Below are 19,008 nucleotides of genomic sequence, written 5' to 3' on the forward strand. Positions count from 1 at the left end.
GCGGCTTCTGCTGCTCCGCGACAACGCATGGTGCCAGCAGAGCCCAGCTCCATAGAATCCCCTTCAATATCATCTTGACATGAGCGCTCTCTGTTGATTCAAGAATTGCAAAAATGAACGATGAGGACAGAATCACATATTCGCCACACGGACGCTCGGAGTTGCGGTATCAAGTGTGTCGAACACGGATCTGTTATCAATCATCGCTCGAGTCAAGATTCCGGACAAGGCTGGTCCAATCAAAAGAACGCGCGGCCGACATGCGTCACCTTGCCAGATTCGGGACAGGGGCCAGGGTAGCTCTCACGTCTGACAAGCAACGACTCCCTAACGTGGATCAAGCTCATTCATTGATGGTGACAATTCCAAACATGCTTGTTCTGAACAGGCGATGCGTCTGCGATCGCGTTTATTGTGATGTACAAGCCAACCGGTAATCCTGAACACCATTCCCATACCTCCGTGTCCGTATCCATGTCCACTTCAACGCCGTCTATGATATTTCAAAGCAAGTTCCGTCGCACAACAGGCGGTCAGTATCATGACCAAAAAGACATTCGCAAAAATGCAAAATGTTCATCGCCAAGCCTTAGCCAACGGGCTTCCGATCTTGGGAGCAAACTGCAGACTCTTCCTGCGGGCGGCCATCAAGCGCTGCATCACGGTCTCGTCCTTCTCCCTCTTGAGAATGCCATCGCCCATCTCGGCGAAAGCATTGTTCTTGGGAGGGCATGTCTGCATCAGTAGCTTGGTGGGAGACGAGTCGTAGTCAGTGGCACCGGGTGTCTCGGGTGTGACGTTCGCCGCGTAGCGGGCGAGAGCATCCGGGGCAGGAGTCACGGGAACAGGGGACATGAGTCCCTCCCAATCGACCTCCTCATCGTCGGCCTCGTCCGAAGGAGTGTGCATCCAGACGGTGCTGTCACGTCGGTTCATGGGTGTGTTGGGCGCGGTCTTGTTGTCGCGGCCACCCTTGACAGGCGAAGGAACAAGCATGCCGTTCTGGTTTGCAAGGGCCGTGGGCTCCATGCTCTTCCTGCGACGGGCGCCTCCGCGGGGAACCAGTGATGTGTCGATGGAGTATTCGTCTTCAGGAAGCCACTCGTTCTTACGCTCACAGCTGTGGTCTTGTTAGTAATTAATCATATGCAGAACCATGAGGAACAACTTACTCAAGCACCCAGGACACACCAACACAGTGGACAATGCCGTTGGTTTCCCTGATCTTCTCCATGGTACGCTTGCCACCATCCTTGAACACGACATGGGTGATGCCGACCTTGGACATGTCGGAGTTGTCGGCCGCGTTCGGGTTCCACGCCCAAGTCTTGACGCAACGAGCTCCCATTTGGGTCAGGAGCTCGACGAAAATGCTGCTCGCATCCGCGCCCTCGGTTGTGTGCACGTCAACGAAGACAACTGCACCACGGAGCAGACCAGGGCTGAGGTTGCGATGAGGGGTGCGAGCCGGGGTTCCAAGCGAGGACCAGATGTCAGACTTTGCCGGAGTCACAGGCGCCGACTCGGGCTCAGCTGTCTCCTGTGGCTCAGACTTGTTCTTGCCGGGCGAGTAGGAAATGACAGTGGCGCTCCTGTTAAGATTTTGAGTCGGGCGGCTGGCCGGGAGTCGGGAGATGCTGGCAGCACGCTTCTTCTTGGGACGGGGAGTCGACTCATCAGCGGCCTTGAGAGGGACCTTGGAGACGGTGTGGAATTCACGGTTGATCATTCTGTTGGGGGTGGTAGGCGGAACGGATGCTCCGTTCAGCATGGCGGGATCAACAGGCATCTCGTTCTCGTCGCCATACTCCTGGCTCGCCTCAGAAAGGGTGTCGTCGAAGCTGTTGGAAGTGTTGACGATGTCGTCCAGCTGCCCCGGCTCCATCAGAGACATCTCATTCGCCTCAGCAGCGAGAGCCATGTCCTCGTCGGTGACCATGAGATCGTCGAACTCAATCTCCTCGCTGGCGGCAGAGATCTCAGCCTCAATGGCAGCCTCAATCTCGTTCTGCGCCTCCATGTCGGCACGAACAGTCATCTCATCCTCGAAGTAGGTGCTTCTGAGGGGAGAGTCGTACGCACGGGGAGTGCCAGAGACGGAAGCAGAGTCCGCCGAAGCCTGGGGAGTCTTGGCAACGGGCGTCTTGGAGCCCTTGGTAGGGCTTCCAGCGGACCAAGCGTTCAGCTTCTGGGCCAGAGGAGTGAAACCAACGTTGGAGACTCTCGGCATAACGTTGCTTCGGCGAGCAGCCTTGGGAGTGGGGGTAAGAGGAACAAACTTCTCGACTGCGGAGACACGAGGACTGTTGGCGAGCTCGTCGTCTGAGTCCGAGTCCATGCTATGGTAAGGGTCCATGTCCTTCTGGCGAAGGCCAAAGATACCAGTGGGCACGTTGAACGCGGGCTGAGGGGCCATGGTGTTCTGAGCCTGAGGCTGGAAGTAGTCCTCGTCGAGCATCATGGGCTCTCCATCGAACTCCGGCATGTCCTCAGCGGCGAAGTCGTCTTCCTCCTCGGGAGCCTCCTCAGACTGGACAACGTCGACTTCCTCGGCCTGGGCCAGATCCTCCTCAGGTGCCTCAAGAGCGGGCATGTCCTTCTTGAAGACGGGGTCGGCGTGTCTAGGAAGAACAGCAGACAGACGGCCAGGGAACTGCATAGGCTCCTCCAAGTGAATGGACTCATTGAGCATGGCCTCGGCAACCTCGTCAAGTTGTTCCTCATCGTCATCGCTGTGGCCAGTCTCTTCCTCCATCAATTTCTCAGAAGATCTCTTGGCAGGGGGCAGAGCAGTCGGGGTGGAGAGGAGCAGAGGCTTTGTGGCGGGAGACTGCATCTCCTCAACGGCCTCTTGAGGCTTGGCCAGACCCTTGATGGGAGACAAAGGTCGCTTGGCAGGCGACTGAAGGAGGGAAGCTTTGAAGTTGGAGAGCTTCTTCTCCTCATGACCCGTAGTCGGCAGAGCGAACGACTTGATGGCTGACTGCGGTCGCTTGGCGGGAGAGTGAAGCAACGAAGCCTTGAGAGGCGTGGGAGCGACGCCCTCAGCGGTGGACATGGACGTGGGCTTCAATGAAACACCCTCAACGCGCTTAGCAGGGGACTTCATCGTATCCCGGAAAGGAGAAGGAGGCAGTCTCTTGGCAGGCGAGGCCAGCACGTTGGCAACCTCGTCTTCTTGGGCTTCTGAATCGGCGCCCTCGCCGTCTTGGTCCTCCTTGGAATCCGCCGACTTCTCGACAGGCTTCAAGTTGAGCTTCTTGGAGGAGCCAAGGACGCTCGCCGGAGGCTTGGTAGGGCTCTTCATCATGGGTCTCGGGGGCGTGTTCTCTCCAGCCAGCTCGTCCTCGGAGTAGTCCTGAGACATGGGAATCTGCGTGACCTTCTTAGGGCTGAGCGGCGTCTTCTCCGTCTTCGTGGTGGCAGCAGCAGCGTTGCGGGTGGCTCTCGTCGGGGCTTTGGGAACAGGAGGCTTTCGCACCGGTCTGGCCCGGAGGCCAGTGGCAGTTGTGGACTTGTCGGCCGTCTTCTTGCTTGCGTCAGGAGCGATGTTTTCCTTTTCGGGTTCTTGGAATGTTACCGTCTTCTTGACGGCGGGCTTTGCTGCTGTGACCGGTGCTGCGCGGGTGCGCGTCGTCTTCTTTACTGGCTCTGCCTCCTTCTCAGGGGCTTCCTCTGAAGGCTGGACCACCTTCCTGGGCCGGCCACGAGTGGGCTTGGGCGCCTCTTCCTTGGGAGCTGGCGGCTCGGCGGCAGAGACCTTGCGTGCCGTGGCTCGCGCACGGGTGGCTCTGCCGGGCGCCGTACTTGATGTTGAGGGCTCTCGGGCAGCTGGTGCTGTGGGCTCCTCTACGGTCTTCTTGGGGCGGCCTCGCGTAGCTCTGGTGGCACGCACGGCGGGTTCTGACTCTTGTGTTTGCTCGTTGTGTTCTTCATCTTCGTGGTCGTCTGATCGGGTCTTCCTCTTGGCTGAGGTAGAGCGCGTCGGGGCGGTGGCAGTCGACTTTGCCTTGGCAGCTGCGGTCACGATCTTGGTGGCTCTCGTGGTTGTTGAGCTCTCGCCCGTCTTTGCGGCTCTGGAACGCGTGATGCGCTTGGGGGGTGATTGGGGCTCCATCTTGTGCGGAAAGCTGGGTGGAAAAAGCAAAGATGGTGCAGAAGGTTGTCGTTTGGCTGGTTGGTTAGTAAAGCGTGGGTTGGAAAGAGGATGCTGGCGGTTATTTCATGATGCTGTGATGTTGATTGGGAAGCTCCCCGTTCAGGGAAGAGCGGGCGAGGGTTTTGTTGATATGGATCTTCGCGTAATTGCCGTTGCCAGGTCAACATTGACATGACCCACTTTCGGAGCGCTGCAACCCTCGTCCGTGATTGGGGGTCCTCTGAGCAGCCCTTGCCAGGTGGTATATGGGAAATGCCAGCCGGCTGCCAGCTACGGCAGCTTTGTTGCTACAGACCCCAGCAGACGTCAACATGGACGCTCAAAGCCACGCGAAGAGCTCATGGAAACCCGGCCAGCAACGTCATGCGCTGCGATCGTTGGGGTGATCATTGCCTCTGCGTCGCGTTTACCCCGACGACAAACCTCATGTTGATCAACAAAGTCATGACCGAGGCCGTTGGTGGTAGTCGACGACGTCGTGACTTCATCGCCGAGGTGTTTACTTTGAGCAAGATCATGAGGGGTCTTTCTTCAACATGGACATCTAGGCCACAGGTTGGCTGTGCTGAAGCCATTTTTGCGATCCTATCTATCTGAAAATATGTGTTGGTTGCGCATGCCAGAGTCGCCGTGAGAGTTTGCAGGGCCTGGACCCAGGGCCTTGCCTCTGCCGCGCGAGGTGATCAAAGTGATCTACTGAACCGTAGTCGATGAGCGAAGATGAAGCTGTCTGTTTACTTGCGAGGAGAGGTAATCCGTTCGATATTCGACGAGATTCCGTCCGATGCATAATGCTTCAAAACCTGCTGCAAATCACAAAATCGTCATCAGAAGTTGACGGCCACCACCACGCCGTCAGAATCTCCTCAACAACAGAGTTTCCACAGACTCTTCTCGACCGCGCTGAAACACGTCTCAATCGACCGCACCAGCATCTCACACGACTCTCTTCCCATGTCCAGCCCCCGGGAAGACAAATTGCGCTCAAATTGAGCACGAGAAGCAAGGCGTCTCCCCGCACTCGACCTACCTTATTCGAGAGGCCTGCTTACCCCTACCAACAAGGCATACCCTAGCCGCAGTAACGCAGGCACACTCATCGCCCACCATCCAACACCTCGCCCAGCAGACGCACCCTCTGACGGCATCGGCCCTAAAGGTAAACCTCCGATGGTAGCTGGCTCGGGATCGACCCGTCAATTGGGGCGCCCGCGGGAGGCTCATGCAGGCGATAGGGCGAGGCGAGGGTGCGAAAGTGTGGTCACCACCATCCTCTCTCCAGTAGCAGAGCACGCCTGCATCTACCGCAGTACCTGCACGCGCTTGACAACTCTGTTCGGGCGAGATCCAACGACGTGTGTTGCTGACTGCAGTTCACATATGACCATCAGCCTCTAAATCTGGTCATACAGCTCAACTCGGTTGCTGACACAGTGATCCAATGGCTGTGAGCTGCTCTTCGAGTAATCGACCAACCACCAGCAACCCAAGTCAATCAGTCTTGCTGCTGCGGCACACACCGTCAGCAGCTTCGCGGATGGCGCAGGCAAGAGACGAAAACGCCCAGCCCCGCCAGCTCCGTTGTCCCGCAGATCGATTTCAGGCACCGCTCTTGGCCCTGCTGTGTCGAACGAATGTCTCGTCCTATCCAGCACATCCACCCGTCCATCGCTGCGACGCTGCAAAAGGCACGAATACGGGTACGCGCCGAGGTAAGAAAGACAGACAGTGTTGGAACAGGTTCGAAAACTGCGGGCAGCACGGCTCGGCGCCTGTCACACCTGTCCGGATCAGGGAATGACACCTGAAGGCGGAACTCTGTTGCACATTCTCTCCGTTACATCGATGCGAAGAGAACGAGAGACAGAGACAGAAAAGACACGGACAGGCACGAGCACAAGGACACCCAACCTCACCAACGTTCCGTCTCATAAAACGCCGCACCCGAGACCGTGGAACCCCGTCGCTGTCCAGCTGGTCCATCACCCAGCACCGTCTTCAGGTTCGGCGCTTGACCTCATCGCGCCCACCAGAGCCGCGAGTAGAGGCGACCTCTTGTTTCCTTTTCGGATGCTAATTTCTTACAATGTTGTCTCCTTGCATCATCCGGACCCAACACGCCGTCGGCTTTTAATGCGTCTCTTCACCTTGATTTCCACTTCGTCTGAACTGCCTCAGCTTGCCGTTCATTCCGCGTATTGCCTGCCACGAGCCTGAACTTAGTTTCCTCCACTTGACCGCTCCAGCAGGCCGCCTTTCCCGTGGACCTTCGTTTTTGCTCGTCTTTTGGCGCCGTATCGAAAACGAAACTACCGAGGAAGCCTTATCCCCCCGTACTGCATACGTACGAATAAGGGACTTGTTCAGAAAGATCCTCGCCTCACATCATCACTACTAGACCCTCCCGACCCGGGCGATCCGGGATCTTTTTCTCATTCGCTCGCAGAGCCACAATTCCGCGTACCCCATCCATCTCATCCTCTCCCCTTCAGCTGCCCAGAAAACGCCCAGCACGGCAGCACAGGCTTTTTACGAGCTGTTCATCTCCCGTCCCTCATTCGCCTGTTCGCACATGAAACCTCTCTCACCGTACTTGAAGGGTCAAATCACTTAATCGCCCCCTGGGAGGAGCAAACTCCACCGCCCACTGCCCACTGCCCACTGTCGCGTGAGGTGCCTGGTTGCCCTGCAGCCGCAGTTGCATTTCTGTCCACCCCGTCACACATTGGGTCTCACTCTCTCTATTTCTCGCTTGACGGCCAGCAATAAGAGAAATAAGGACCCTGATGATCACTTTGAACTAAACCTCTCTATTTTAACCTCCTCTAACTTCACCAGTCATTCCCTCTCGAGTCGGAGTGTCATTTGAGCTTAAAATTTCAGCTTAGCCCGCTCATCCATCGGAGTTTTGACAACTCATCAAAGCACCCACTCAACATCCACACACCACAAGGAACACCACAGCAACTCACTCACACATACCCAGACGGACCTTCGGCCCCGATCAAATCGCATCGTTCGCCCGCGCGAGAGAAAGCAACCAAGCATAGGCCAGCATAGGGTCATCTCGTCTCTTCTCGGCTTCAGAAGGCAAACCCAACCCAGAGCTTGCGCCTGCGGCTCCCTCGCACTCCGACAAGGAAGACCGCACGAGCTTCAATCTCATCTACATTCGACGTCATACCGACCGACACCAAAAATCAAAAACCTTCTCCTTAGCGCGACGGGTCCGTGGAAGGATCCGAAGGGTCACAATCCCCGTCCATCGAAGCCGTCCGCACCGCACTGCCGCTGCACCATGCGCCTAGGGGGTGACAACTATTGAAATCTATTATTACTGCTGAACATCTCCATCTTTCTTCTCAATTCTCGCTGCCTTCGATCCTTTTCCTTCCTTCTCAGGGGCTTTCACTTGCATTATTTCACGTCAACCTCTTTTCACTTTTTCTTTTCTTTCAGCTCTGACACGGACACTCACTCATCACCCGTACTCAAACTCCAAAGATACCCCCCTCCCATCAGGCGCGAATCATCTCTCACACTCTAAAAAAAATGTTGCTCCCATCCCTGCTGGCTCTGACAGCCACAGCAGCGGCCCTCGATCCCGCCAAGCCAATGGCAGCCGGCCTCGCCTTCGGCGCCGTCGACCCCCGCGCCCTCCCGGACTCGCCCTCCGGCGGCTACGCCCCGGCCATCGTCGACTGCCCGTCCACCCGTCCCACAATCCGCTCCGCCGCGACCCTCTCACCGAACGAGACATCATGGCTGCCCATCCGCCGCAACGCAACTGTAGAACCCATGCTCGACTTCCTTACCCGCGCAAACATCCCCAACTTTGACGCCCAGTCCTACATCTCCCGCGTCCGCTCCTCGCCCTCCCAGCTGCCCAACGTTGCCCTCGCCGTCTCAGGAGGCGGCTACCGCGCCCTCATGAACGGCGCAGGCTTCCTCGCCGCCGCCGACTCCCGCACCCCCAACTCCACCGCCGCCGGCGGCATCGGCGGCCTCCTCCAGTCCGCCACCTACCTCGCCGGCCTCTCCGGCGGCGGCTGGCTCGTCGGCTCCCTCTACTCCAACAACTTCTCCTCCGTGGTCGACCTGCAGCGCGGCTCCCAGGGCTCCTCCGTCTGGAAGTTCGACCGCTCCATCTTCCAGGGCCCCAAGGAGTCCGGCATCTCTATCCTCAACACCGCCGACTACTGGGCCACCGTCGCCAAGCAGGTCGACAGCAAGGACAAGGGTTTCGAGGTCTCCATCACCGATTACTGGGGCCGCGCCCTCTCGTACCAGCTCATCAACGCCACCGACGGTGGGCCCTCGTACACCTTCTCCTCCATCGCCGACACCTCCGACTTCCAGTCCGGCGCCCAGCCCTTCCCCATCCTCGTCGCCGATGGCCGCGCCCCCGGCGAGCGCATCATCTCCCTCAACGCCACCGTCTACGAGTTCAACCCCTTCGAGCTCGGCACCTGGGACCCCACCGCCTTCGGCTTCGCGCCCCTCGAGTTCCTCGCCTCCAACTTCTCCGCCGGCGCCGTCCCCGCCAACGGCTCCTGCGTCCGCGGCTTCGACCAGGCCGGCTTCGTCATGGGCACCTCCTCCTCCCTCTTCAACCAGTTCATGCTCCAGAACCTCACCTCCACCGGCCTCCCCGACTTCATTCAGTCCGCCCTCACCTCCATCCTCAACGCCCTCGACAAGGACAACAACGACATCGCCCAATACGTCCCCAACCCCTTCTTCGGCTGGAACCCCTCCACCAACGTCAACGCCAAGGAGTCCCAGCTCTCCCTCGTCGACGGCGGCGAGGACCTCCAGAACATCCCCCTCCACCCGCTCATCCAGCCCGAGCGCGCCGTCGACGTAATCTTCGCCGTCGACTCCTCCGCCGACACAAACTTCAACTGGCCCAACGGCACCGCCCTCCGCGCCTCCTACGACCGCGTCGCCGAGCCCGTCGCAAACGGCACCCTCTTCCCGCCCGTTCCGGACGCCAACACCTTCATCAACCTCGGCCTCAACAAGCGCCCGACCTTCTTCGGCTGCAACGCCTCCAACTTCACCCTTTCCGCAAAACAGCGCGTACCCCCGCTGCTCGTCTACCTCCCCAACGCGCCCTACGTCGCCCACTCCAACGTCTCCACCTTCGATCCCTCCTACAAGACCTCCCAGCGCGACGCCATCATCCAGAACGGCTACGACTCCGCAACGCAGGGCAACGCCACCCTCGACTCCGAGTGGCCCCGCTGCGTCGCCTGCGCGATGCTCTCGCGCAGCATGGCCCGCAACAGGGAGACCGTCCCGGACGCGTGCGCCATGTGCTTCACAAAGTACTGCTGGAACGGCACCCTCGACACCCGCGACGCGAGCTACGAGCCCGGCTTCATCATCGGCAACGTCGAGACCAACAGTCCTGCCGCCAAGGCGAGCGGCAGCTTCTGGGCTGGTTTGGTCAGTGCTGCTGCGGCCATGATCTTGGCTATTTGAGAGACGTGAACGTTTGGAAAACAACTTTCTTTTTTTGATACCACAACTTTTTCGTGTATGAAACTTTTTGCGTCACAGGCAACCTCCGTTGAATGGAGTTAGGACGCTTAGAAACTGGAACGGCCGTCATTAGCATTACATCACGAACCACATCATGACAGACAGGAAGGGAAAAAATGGAGACGAGAGGAAGAGAGAAGTGCGGTCTTTATAAAGCGAGTTGGGGGATATCCACTAATGCAAAGCTTCTTTCATGACAGGAAAAGACCATGCATCTTGACGCCGTGAATGCCAACATGACACCACCCTGTATGCTCCCCAGTTCCCCGTATCCGTTTGCACTCCTCGCTTGCGAGACAAACACTTCAAAGCAAAAATGTGACATGATGTATGATTCGTTGGCTTCCCCATCCGGCGTATTTGTACACTCTTCGTCCGCTCCACCTCTCGAGCGGGTGGTGATGCCGTCTCATAATATATTCATTACGCATAATAGCTGCCAATAGTCGGGTAAGCGCGCGAAGTCGAGGTGAGCGAGGATAGGCGACAAGGGTGCCGGAGAGACGCAGCTGAAGGCGATGAAACTTCCCATCTTCTCAGCTACACCGACCCCCATTGCCCGCCTCAGTGGTCATTATAGCCAAGACCAACCGCCTCGTAAACGTATGAAGCGACAGCAAAAGTTGCCTAGCGAGCATTGCCTCTCCAAAGGTCTGTCACTGCTGTCGGTAGACTACCTCGCCGGTCGGTAAGGACCGTCAACCCTCACATCCTTGATACCATCTGGCATCATTCTCAACCACTCGGTCCAATTATCAACATCAATAGGGTCATCTCCGATCCGAATCGACAGAACGAGTTGCTGACCCTCTGTGCCGAAGGGCAGACTCGACCTCGTAGGGCCGATGTTGAGCGGAGCCAGGAGAATCGACGGCAAACGGGCATTACCAGACATTTGCATGTGGAGAGGCGAGGGAAAGCTCGTGATGGTCTCCTTCTCCGGATTTCTGTCCTGGACAAGGGACGGGTAGTTCGAAAGCAGCTTTGAGTGAAGTTCGGCTGCCGAGAATGGATTCGCATAGCGTTGGGAAGCACGCGTCTTCAAGTGCTCAGTGAGAACTTTGGTGAAAGTGCAACGATCGAGAGCATCGAAATGTTCCTCGGACACTGCCGCAGCGATCAACTCCAAGACACCTTGTTGACGGTGCATCTTGGAAGATGGGAAGAACGCGGCATCCATGATGATTAGGGTATCTGAGCAGGCCTCTTCCAAAACCTGTTGGATGCCGCTCCACCGGATTGTCTCTGCCTTTTCCACATCCTTGGAGCTGGAGGTTGTTGGCAATCACTCAAGACCCGCACACAGGGGACTCACCTGGCAAGAACCATCTCCCGGTTGCCATCCAGGTATGAATGGCCGTTGTAATAGACAATCTTTAAGACATCGCGCTGGTCGCGATCTTCCACAAAGTCTGTAATCTTCCGTGAAAGCCATCTCCATGGGTTTTTGCAAGCCTCGGATGAAGACGGAATGGGGGAGATTGAAAACGTATATCGGTAGTACTGATCGAGGACTTCGCTAAGCTCTTTGACCGAGCTTCCGACACTGAGATCAGGGTCATCCTGCCAGTACAGCAGCAACGCCTGCGCACTGGAGTAGCGACTACGGCTGGGGGTGGAGAGAATCCTCGAAACGTTAGTCTGTAAGTCAGACTTCAGGCTTTCGATGCCTGGGAGCATCGGCGGCTTGTCCAGGCGCGGGCCGGACGGCAACGGCGTGCGGATGCGAGATTCACTCAGTCGGTGCTGTCCTGGCGGCGTCGGCGAGTCGATTTCCATCATATCCTGTGCGTCCTGAGGGTACATCGGCTTCACACTGTTCATGAGAGGCGCAGGGCTAAGGGGCCGTTGAGCAGACAGAGAAGGAGCAATGTCCTGAATGGTAGGGCTGTGAGACCTGTGATATTTTCGGACGGCATCCTCCCAGGTCATGTTGTGATGGCTGGGATGACACTTAAAAGGCACGGTTTTGTCAGCAGGGAAGAGCAACTCGATGTACACGATATGAGAGTGAAGAGCATTAAAACAACTTACAGCAACTCTCCTGCGGCGGCAGTCATTACACGCGCCGAGCTTTCTAATGAGGGCGGCTTTCTCTCTCTGTTGCTGGGACAAAGGACCGGTTCGCCTCCTGCTCGCGCGGACCCGGTTAGAGACGTCGGAGCCATCCTTGACATGGAATATGGATGTTAAGTTAGGAGAGGTGTCGGCACTGTACGATGTGTTGTTTGTTTCCGCGGACATGTTGCTAGCAGCAGAGGCCGCGGTAGCCTGGGTTGAGATGGACGAGTTGGTGTCCTTCCTCAATGGAGGAGAGGCCGACTGGCCTGGGGTCGGCGGAGGGAGTTGAGGTTGCTGCTGCTGAGGAGTAGTCTGCTGCTGAGCCTGCTGCTGTTGAGGCGGCGGCGGCGAGGGCTGCGGTTGCGGCTGCGGTTGTTGTTGCGCCGGAGTCTGTGCCGACTGGGGCAATTCATGTTGCGACATTGAAGGCGATGCGGTTTGGGGTCTGTTTCCAGACTCCTCACTGCCGTTCTTCGGAGGCGCTTCTACCAGACTCGGAGCCGGATGCATGCTTGCCAAATGTGTTTTCTTGTCCCTTTGTCACAGCAGCAACTACCCTCGACCCATTCTCGGTGTGCGGTGGTTGCGGCGTAGGAGCGTGTGGCGGATAAGAAAAAGAAATTAAGAAGACGACGGGGTAGCAAGAGAAGTAACTCCCCGGCGCGGCTCTCTATCCCACTCAGCCAGAGCGAGTAGTCCTGTTTCCTCTCTCTCTCACGCGGCTTTTCTTTGTGCCCTGTGAATCGATGTCGGGCAGATTGTGTGATGTGCCCCACCGAGATTCACCGACGCGAGGTCGCGAGCAGAGAAAAAGTGAGGGGTAAAAGAAACGGGTCCTGGGAGGCGGGGAGCAACCCAACAGAGGCTGAATGCGCCGAGGCCGTGGGAGGGCAATTGAGGGCCAGAAACCAAAGGGAGTGCACCGCAGTGACCGTGGAAGTTAAAGATAGACAAGATGGGAATTTGGTTTCGGTGGAAGGCCGTCTCAACTCGATCTTCAGGTGTGTGAAGGTGGGAGGAAGAGGGCCGAGGCCAAGGACCGCGAATAAAAAATAAGGTCGGTCGGTCAGGATTTAAGGGTAGGTATGTAGGTACCGCAGGTACGAAGATGGTTAGGTGAGGAAGGTAAGGTATCCGTCCAGTAGGTAGGTAGGTAGGTACTGCCCCGGGATGTACAGCACAGAGGACCGGGACGTGCACCGAGTACCGGAGAGGGAAAGAGCGAACGAAGCACAGGCCAGCCAACCACGGTGAAGGAGGCAAGGAAGGCAGGAGCGACCCTGGGCAGGTAAGGTAAGGTAAGGTAATGTAGGTAGGTCCCGTCTTGCTGTCGCTTGCTCTTTCTTTCTCTAGGAGAAATGGAGAAAGTATCCGCGTAAGGTACGTGAGTGAGGATTATCGTACGCCAGAAAGGTAACTAGCTGAGAGTGTTCCCACCGGCAAGTAGGTAGACCGTAGTGGTGATGGCGAGGAGCAAAGGCCCGGAAGATAGGTACTTCGGGCCAGGTACCGGTCAGCCCAGGCCGGGACGGGGACGGAGACGAGGGTGACGACGGGGGGCGCGAATTGGGTGTGGTCACAGCACCTCTTGGGTGGTAGTGAGAGACACAGACACGGACAAGTACACGGACAAGGAAGATGGATGTCGGGTCGGTAAAAAGGTGAACCTCTCACGCTGGGGCAATGGACGACGGGAGCAACAGGTGGGAGGGAAACAGAGACAAAAAGACTGTGAGTGAGAGTGAGGGTGAGAGGTGAAGGCAGGGGTCTGGGTTGTTTGTGTATCCTGGGTTCTGGGTTCTTGGGTCTGGGTTTCTGACTGAGATGCTGATGATTCGACGGAAGTGTCCAGAGATGGCGACTTTATGGAGCGGGTCTGCGTCGTGTCTTGGACTAATCCGCCGTTGTCGGGTCCTGTTGCTTTCCTTGACCCTCTGTCAGACTTTTGTGTCTTTCGTCTCTCGTGGCTCGGAAAAGCGTTGGTGTTGTTTCTGCGACTACTGCGATGCTCGTTGCTTATTACTGTCGTCGAGCTCGCTGAGACCAAGGGCCAGACAGATTCCCCGCAGAGTCCCTGGTCCTCGTGCTTTCACTCTGCGGTTGCAGGGCAGACAATTGGGTTGTAATCCAATGGATTGTGGGTATCGGAATGGGGACTGGGACTTGGACTCCTCTTCCCAGCATTGCGTCTGTTAGTCCTTTCGTCCTTTCTTCTTCACGTAAGGTTTTCCTCACCTTGAGTCTCTGGGCTTCTTCCCTGCTCAGGCTGGACAGCAAACAGATGCTTCTAAGTTCCAAGAGGCATGATGCAATATGAGTTGTGCAACAAGGGCCGGGACTTTGACTGGCTTACTGATGTTCATGAAGAGGAGGCAATGATACCGACACTCGCGATGAAAAAGCAACTGGATAGAGAGAGGGAGCAACGGCCTAGAAGTCTTTGGGCAAGGAAGAGGTTGCAAGGTTACACGACCCAGCCCGAGAAGCAGCCCGGCCCAGCCCAAGGCAATGCACTACACTTTAACCTAGCCAATCCACCTGCACCGTTCTCAGAACGCATTTGCCGTTGGGGGATACTTTGTATGTACGAGAGACACCACGGTCAACTAAGGTAAGGTAGGTAAGGTAGGTAAGGTAGGTAAGGTAGGTAAGGTAGGTAAGGTAGGTAAGGTAAGGCAAGGTAAGAAGGCATGGGATCGAGGTGCCCAAGAGCAACTGCAAAGGGAAGCCGCACCCGCCCCGTGCCGCGGCCGAGGGCGCAGCTGCACCTGCGATTGACGACCCGAGTATCTCGAGTACATGCTGCCGCTGCTGCATTGCCTTCCTTCTCACTTCCTCTCTCTCTTTCTTCCTTTCTTTCTTCCTCTTGTCAGGCCCAGCGGAGCGCTTGACCCGGCACCGTTTAAATTTTTTAACCCTCGGAGGGGGGAAGGAGGGGAAAAAAGAAGCGGCTTGGGCAGGAGGAAAGGGTCTAGGGTGGCCGGTCGTGATTGTTTAGTGGTCACCTTCCCTCATCCACAATCCACACTCACGCGCCATTCTGCAAAAGGTGGGAAGGTGCAAGGCGAGTTGAGTGGGATGACCACGGTCCACGGGCTGCACCTGCTCGCTGCGCTGCGCTGCACCGGGCGGGGTCTCCTACCTAGGTAAGCTAGGGTAGGCAGGTACCTCCTTCCACCTTCCACTGCACCTGAAGTCGGGTGTCTTCCTTTCATCCAAATGGCACGAGGGCAGTGGAGGCGGCCGTGTACACCGTGCTGCTCTTCTGCAGGGAAGTGACTTCTATCGACGGTGAAGCGTCGCGTTTGGCAGGTGAGAAGGCAGAACTCACCAGGACCGATCCTGACCTTTGGCGGCATTCCTTGCCGGTAGACCGCCGCTATTCCTCCGACCTTCTTACTTTTTGTTTTCTTGGTTCAACATGGTAAGGTATGCTTCGGCGTTTTCTGTTTCCTCTCGTCTCGTCTCGTCTCGTCCTGTGTCTTTTCCCCTTCCTCCCCGCGATCCACTTCAGATCTTAACGAGATGCTTGAATCGAGCAAAGAATTATGGGGTTTCGGGTTACCTTCGACTGGTTCGCTCGGTTCAACTTGAACATGTAACGGTGGCCCCCAAGTTCTCATGGGTCAAGGCCGGCCTGTCACCTACTTGTTATGAAGCTGCATGGGATGGATCGGAACAAGCAGGCCTCGCTTGGGAACTGACAGAGACAAGCAGCCGTGGCGGCATCCGGATGGTTCTCTTATTAGAAGAGGACATAACTCGGCAATGGACGAGAGCGAGAGCGACTTGCTCCGAGAGATGCGAAGCGATGCGCATAATGTCGACAGGTGTTTCGGGCACTCTCGCAGATGAGACGCCTGATGCCAGCGGCACCTACCTACCAAGTACATCACACCAACGACAAGGCGTCAATCTCATGGAGTCGCATCATATCAGCTTGACGGACACGGCCCGGCCGATGATCTTCAACAACATCCAAAGATGCCAATGGGCACACGCTCACCGACCAGAGATGGTGTGTACGTCTGATCTCGGTGTCTCGGCTGAGGAGCATTTAGGCATTGCCCGTCCCTTGGCATGTGCGGGTTTGTCAATTTGTCCACCTACGGAGAAGTGTGGCAGGCCCGAAGAGCTATGCGATCCGTCCAAGCCATCGTTTGGATCCTCGACGTTGCGGGCAAGCCCAATTTCCATCCCGTGCCGTGCCTCTTGGACACAGCGGAGTGCGACTGGCAGGGCCACTTCGTGACAACCGGCGAGGAGAGGAAAGAAAAAAACAAGCGCCTCTGACGATGCAAAAAAGCCCTGGCCTGCGTCTTGCATCTGCCTGCCTCCATGTCCTGGTCCATCAAGGCCAGCAATGGCAGGAAGCTCATGTCATGCGCACCACGTGGACCCTCTCCGGTCCCTGCCCCCGACTCCTGCCTCCCAATTGTCTGTGTCTCGCTCAGCAGATTTGCTCTCCGCTGCGTGTGCTGCGCTGCAACTCAACTGCACTGCGCTGTGCTGGCTGCATCATGCCTCCTCATCTCATGGATTCACACAACGCGTCCTTTTTCAGCACTCAAAACAGCCAGCCATCGTCCCGCCCGCCCGCTTCCCACGGCTCCGCCCACCGAGCATCAGGATCGGGTAGCTGAATCGTTCACCTCGAGGCCCAAAAGCCCAATGAATGTCGCGACTGGTAACTGGAAACAATCGGGGACCGTCAACTCGGACCCCACCGCCAGAGAGCCAATCGTCTGGTTTGGCTTCTAATTATCCGCACCTTAGTCGGACATCAACGGCCCAACATCGTCAACAGATCACACTCTGCACTTACAACCTCGCTCCTTAGGAATCGATGTTTCCGCTCAACCACCACTCATTGGTTGCTCCAACTCAATTTTATCTCACACAAGTCTAACAAACTGCAATCTCGGGCCTCAATGTGGCCTCCACACCTTGCCGTCTCCGAACTCACCACTCACCTCTGACCTCGCTCACCTCCATCCATCCAATATGCGTACCGACCGTTGCAGACTTTGAGCTGGCCACAACCACCTTCCTTGCCGCCCCACGAACGAACATCAGAAGCCTGCGACCATTCATTCATTCAACCATCCATCCATCATGCATTCCAGCCAATCGCACCTTGACCTCACCGGGACATACCGCCAGCCTCACCGCAACTCTCCATCCGATAGGTCTCCGCTCAACCCCCCACACTAGCACCTGAACGTTTTCTTTCTCTCACCCCGGTTCACGAATCAACCGGCGTGTCTCAATCCCGCTACCTCTGTAATTCCCCTCGAGCGAGACGAGTTACGCAGCATTCTGCTGCATGCTTTTTTAGACAGCATGCCAGGTCTTGCTGCTCACTTACCCACGCGATGCAACGGTCCAAACATGCCATGCCTTGCCCTGGCCGGGTCTAGTCTGGCCTGCTGTCGACAAGGGTTACGGATGAAGACCCCATCGTTCGTCCCGTCGCACATCTCGATTCCCGACAGAGTGCCACCGGCTTGACAGCGGTAACAAGGCAGTTTTCCCGATGACTAGCAAACCGTCATGTCATGCCGTGGCTATGCTTCTGACTCTAGGAAACCTAGCTACGAGCGTTGCAACTCCAGTCGACCCAATGTCGAAGGAGGGACATCAACACCACCCCAGCACGCGAGTCTCCACTCACTCGGAATGTCTGTATTCGTCCTTCCAGGCTCTCTCTCCCGCCGAGTCGGCCGGCCTTACACCGTCGCTATGTGTCTATGATTAGCGGCATATGCACGACAGACATGCGCGAGACTGGTGGGATTCGCGCTTGAGATAGCCGTCGCGCCGTCTGTTTCTGTCGCCCTGCATGGCATGTGCAGGACAACAACATCGACATCGACAACCGAACCTCTCTCTGCCGCAGATGCTCTCAACCGCTGCATTCAACTCAGCGAGCCAGCCCTGCCTGAGACGCGTGCCGATGATCACAACAAGCTCCCCAACATGTCATCAACGTCTGACTAAACGCCCGTCAATCGAGCTTCGGCTTTCCGTCCATCCTTCCACGACAGTTGGAGAGCCAAAAAAGAGGGTGGCGGGTATGGATAACGGATGCCACATCTCTCCTTGTCGGGACCCGGTGAGCCTAGGGGTCCCCACCCTTCCGGGCTCATCACTTGTCTCGGTCTGCATTCCTCCGGCCACTGACGATGCGGCCAGCGACGGATCAGCGACCCTCACTGGCCGCGCTTCCCCATCACCGAACAGTGAGGAAAATGGGGGAAAAGTCTCAAATCCCGCGCGCGGTGAAGGGAACCGCAGGATGGGAAGTGTGTGATGGCGCTCCACCTCAAGCTTGTGGATTGGCCAGCCTCCGATATCGCACTTTTCCGCTTTTGGTCAGGTCCGGGAACCTCCCGCCGACCGAAGCCGCTTCAGCGAGGTGTGACAATGGCTAATGGTGGGGGACGGCACCGCGGGCGCGAACGGTCTCTGCTTCGGTCGTCGCCCGGCGTCAAGACGAGCTGTTGGACCAGCCCTTCAGCCTCAGTCACCTGAGCACACCTCGATTCTGCCTTCCCGTCCCGGGTGGTGAGACAACCTTCGGCAAGTAGCTGGAGGTGCGGGTTGCAGATGGCGGTGCGTGTCTTTGTGGTCGGTGTGGAGTGTTGCACGGAATCTGGACCGACGGTCGGTGAGTGATCTTAGGTTTGAGGCTCAAACTCACCTGACCGGTCACTCAACAACTCCAACGAGTAGTCTCTGTTGGCTTTACCTTGTGTTACCGATGGTGCAGCGCCATTTGAAGTCACAAGGATGGTGATCGGCTGCTTGTGATAGTGTCCATCATCCCGAAACGCCACCCTATATTGCTTGTGGCGGGAGCTAGAGAACCCTCCGATGCAAGGAAGGACTGACATTCACCTTCGCCTGAGTGTAGGATGAGATGGCAGGTTCTAAACGATGTTCAAAAGACACTGCTCAAGCGAGAAACGCCCGCTACATGATGTGAACATGCTGACGGGTCACCAAAGTCTGGAACCTTTCTGAAGAGACGTTCGTTCTAGCTTACGTCGTCATCTCGTCATCTACACGACACGTGAGTCAAGTTCGATTCCGGCTCTCAGGTGATTCTTGTATCTCCCATAACCTCGCTGTCTATTCTCACACAACGGCTAAAATTTGGGCGGTGTCATAAGTCTCTGCAACTGCGGCTGTGATGTATTTGTGTTTTTCCAATGAGTTCGTTAGCCATCTCTTGATTC

General features: G+C 56.8%; 3 protein-coding genes across 3 annotated transcripts; 1 reads left to right on the top strand and 2 right to left on the bottom strand.

Moving 5' to 3' along the window:
• Window positions 1–576: 576 nt before the first annotated feature.
• On the bottom strand, window positions 577–4,117 carry COL26b_008583 (uncharacterized protein; the record flags this gene model as incomplete). The annotated part of the gene is made up of 2 exons (XM_053181337.1): window positions 577–1,120; window positions 1,173–4,117. The coding sequence occupies 2 exons, from the start codon at window positions 4,115–4,117 to the stop codon at window positions 577–579; spliced, it is 3,489 nt and encodes a 1,162-aa protein (XP_053034731.1).
• A 3,594-nt stretch (window positions 4,118–7,711) lies between these two features.
• COL26b_008584 (uncharacterized protein) lies at window positions 7,712–9,646 on the top strand (the record flags this gene model as incomplete). Its single annotated transcript, XM_053181338.1, has 1 exon — window positions 7,712–9,646. One exon carries the CDS (start codon window positions 7,712–7,714, stop codon window positions 9,644–9,646), a length of 1,935 nt encoding a protein of 644 aa, XP_053034732.1.
• A 733-nt stretch (window positions 9,647–10,379) lies between these two features.
• On the bottom strand, window positions 10,380–12,190 carry COL26b_008585 (uncharacterized protein; the record flags this gene model as incomplete). The annotated part of the gene is made up of 3 exons (XM_053181339.1): window positions 10,380–10,974; window positions 11,022–11,659; window positions 11,741–12,190. 3 exons carry the CDS (start codon window positions 12,188–12,190, stop codon window positions 10,380–10,382), a joined length of 1,683 nt encoding a protein of 560 aa, XP_053034733.1.
• Between the last annotated feature and the right edge of the window lie 6,818 nt (window positions 12,191–19,008).

The sequence above is a fragment of the Colletotrichum chrysophilum genome (assembly GCF_026319265.1).
Source record: "Colletotrichum chrysophilum strain AFK26 chromosome Unknown scaffold_76, whole genome shotgun sequence".
NCBI lineage: Eukaryota > Fungi > Ascomycota > Sordariomycetes > Glomerellales > Glomerellaceae > Colletotrichum > Colletotrichum chrysophilum.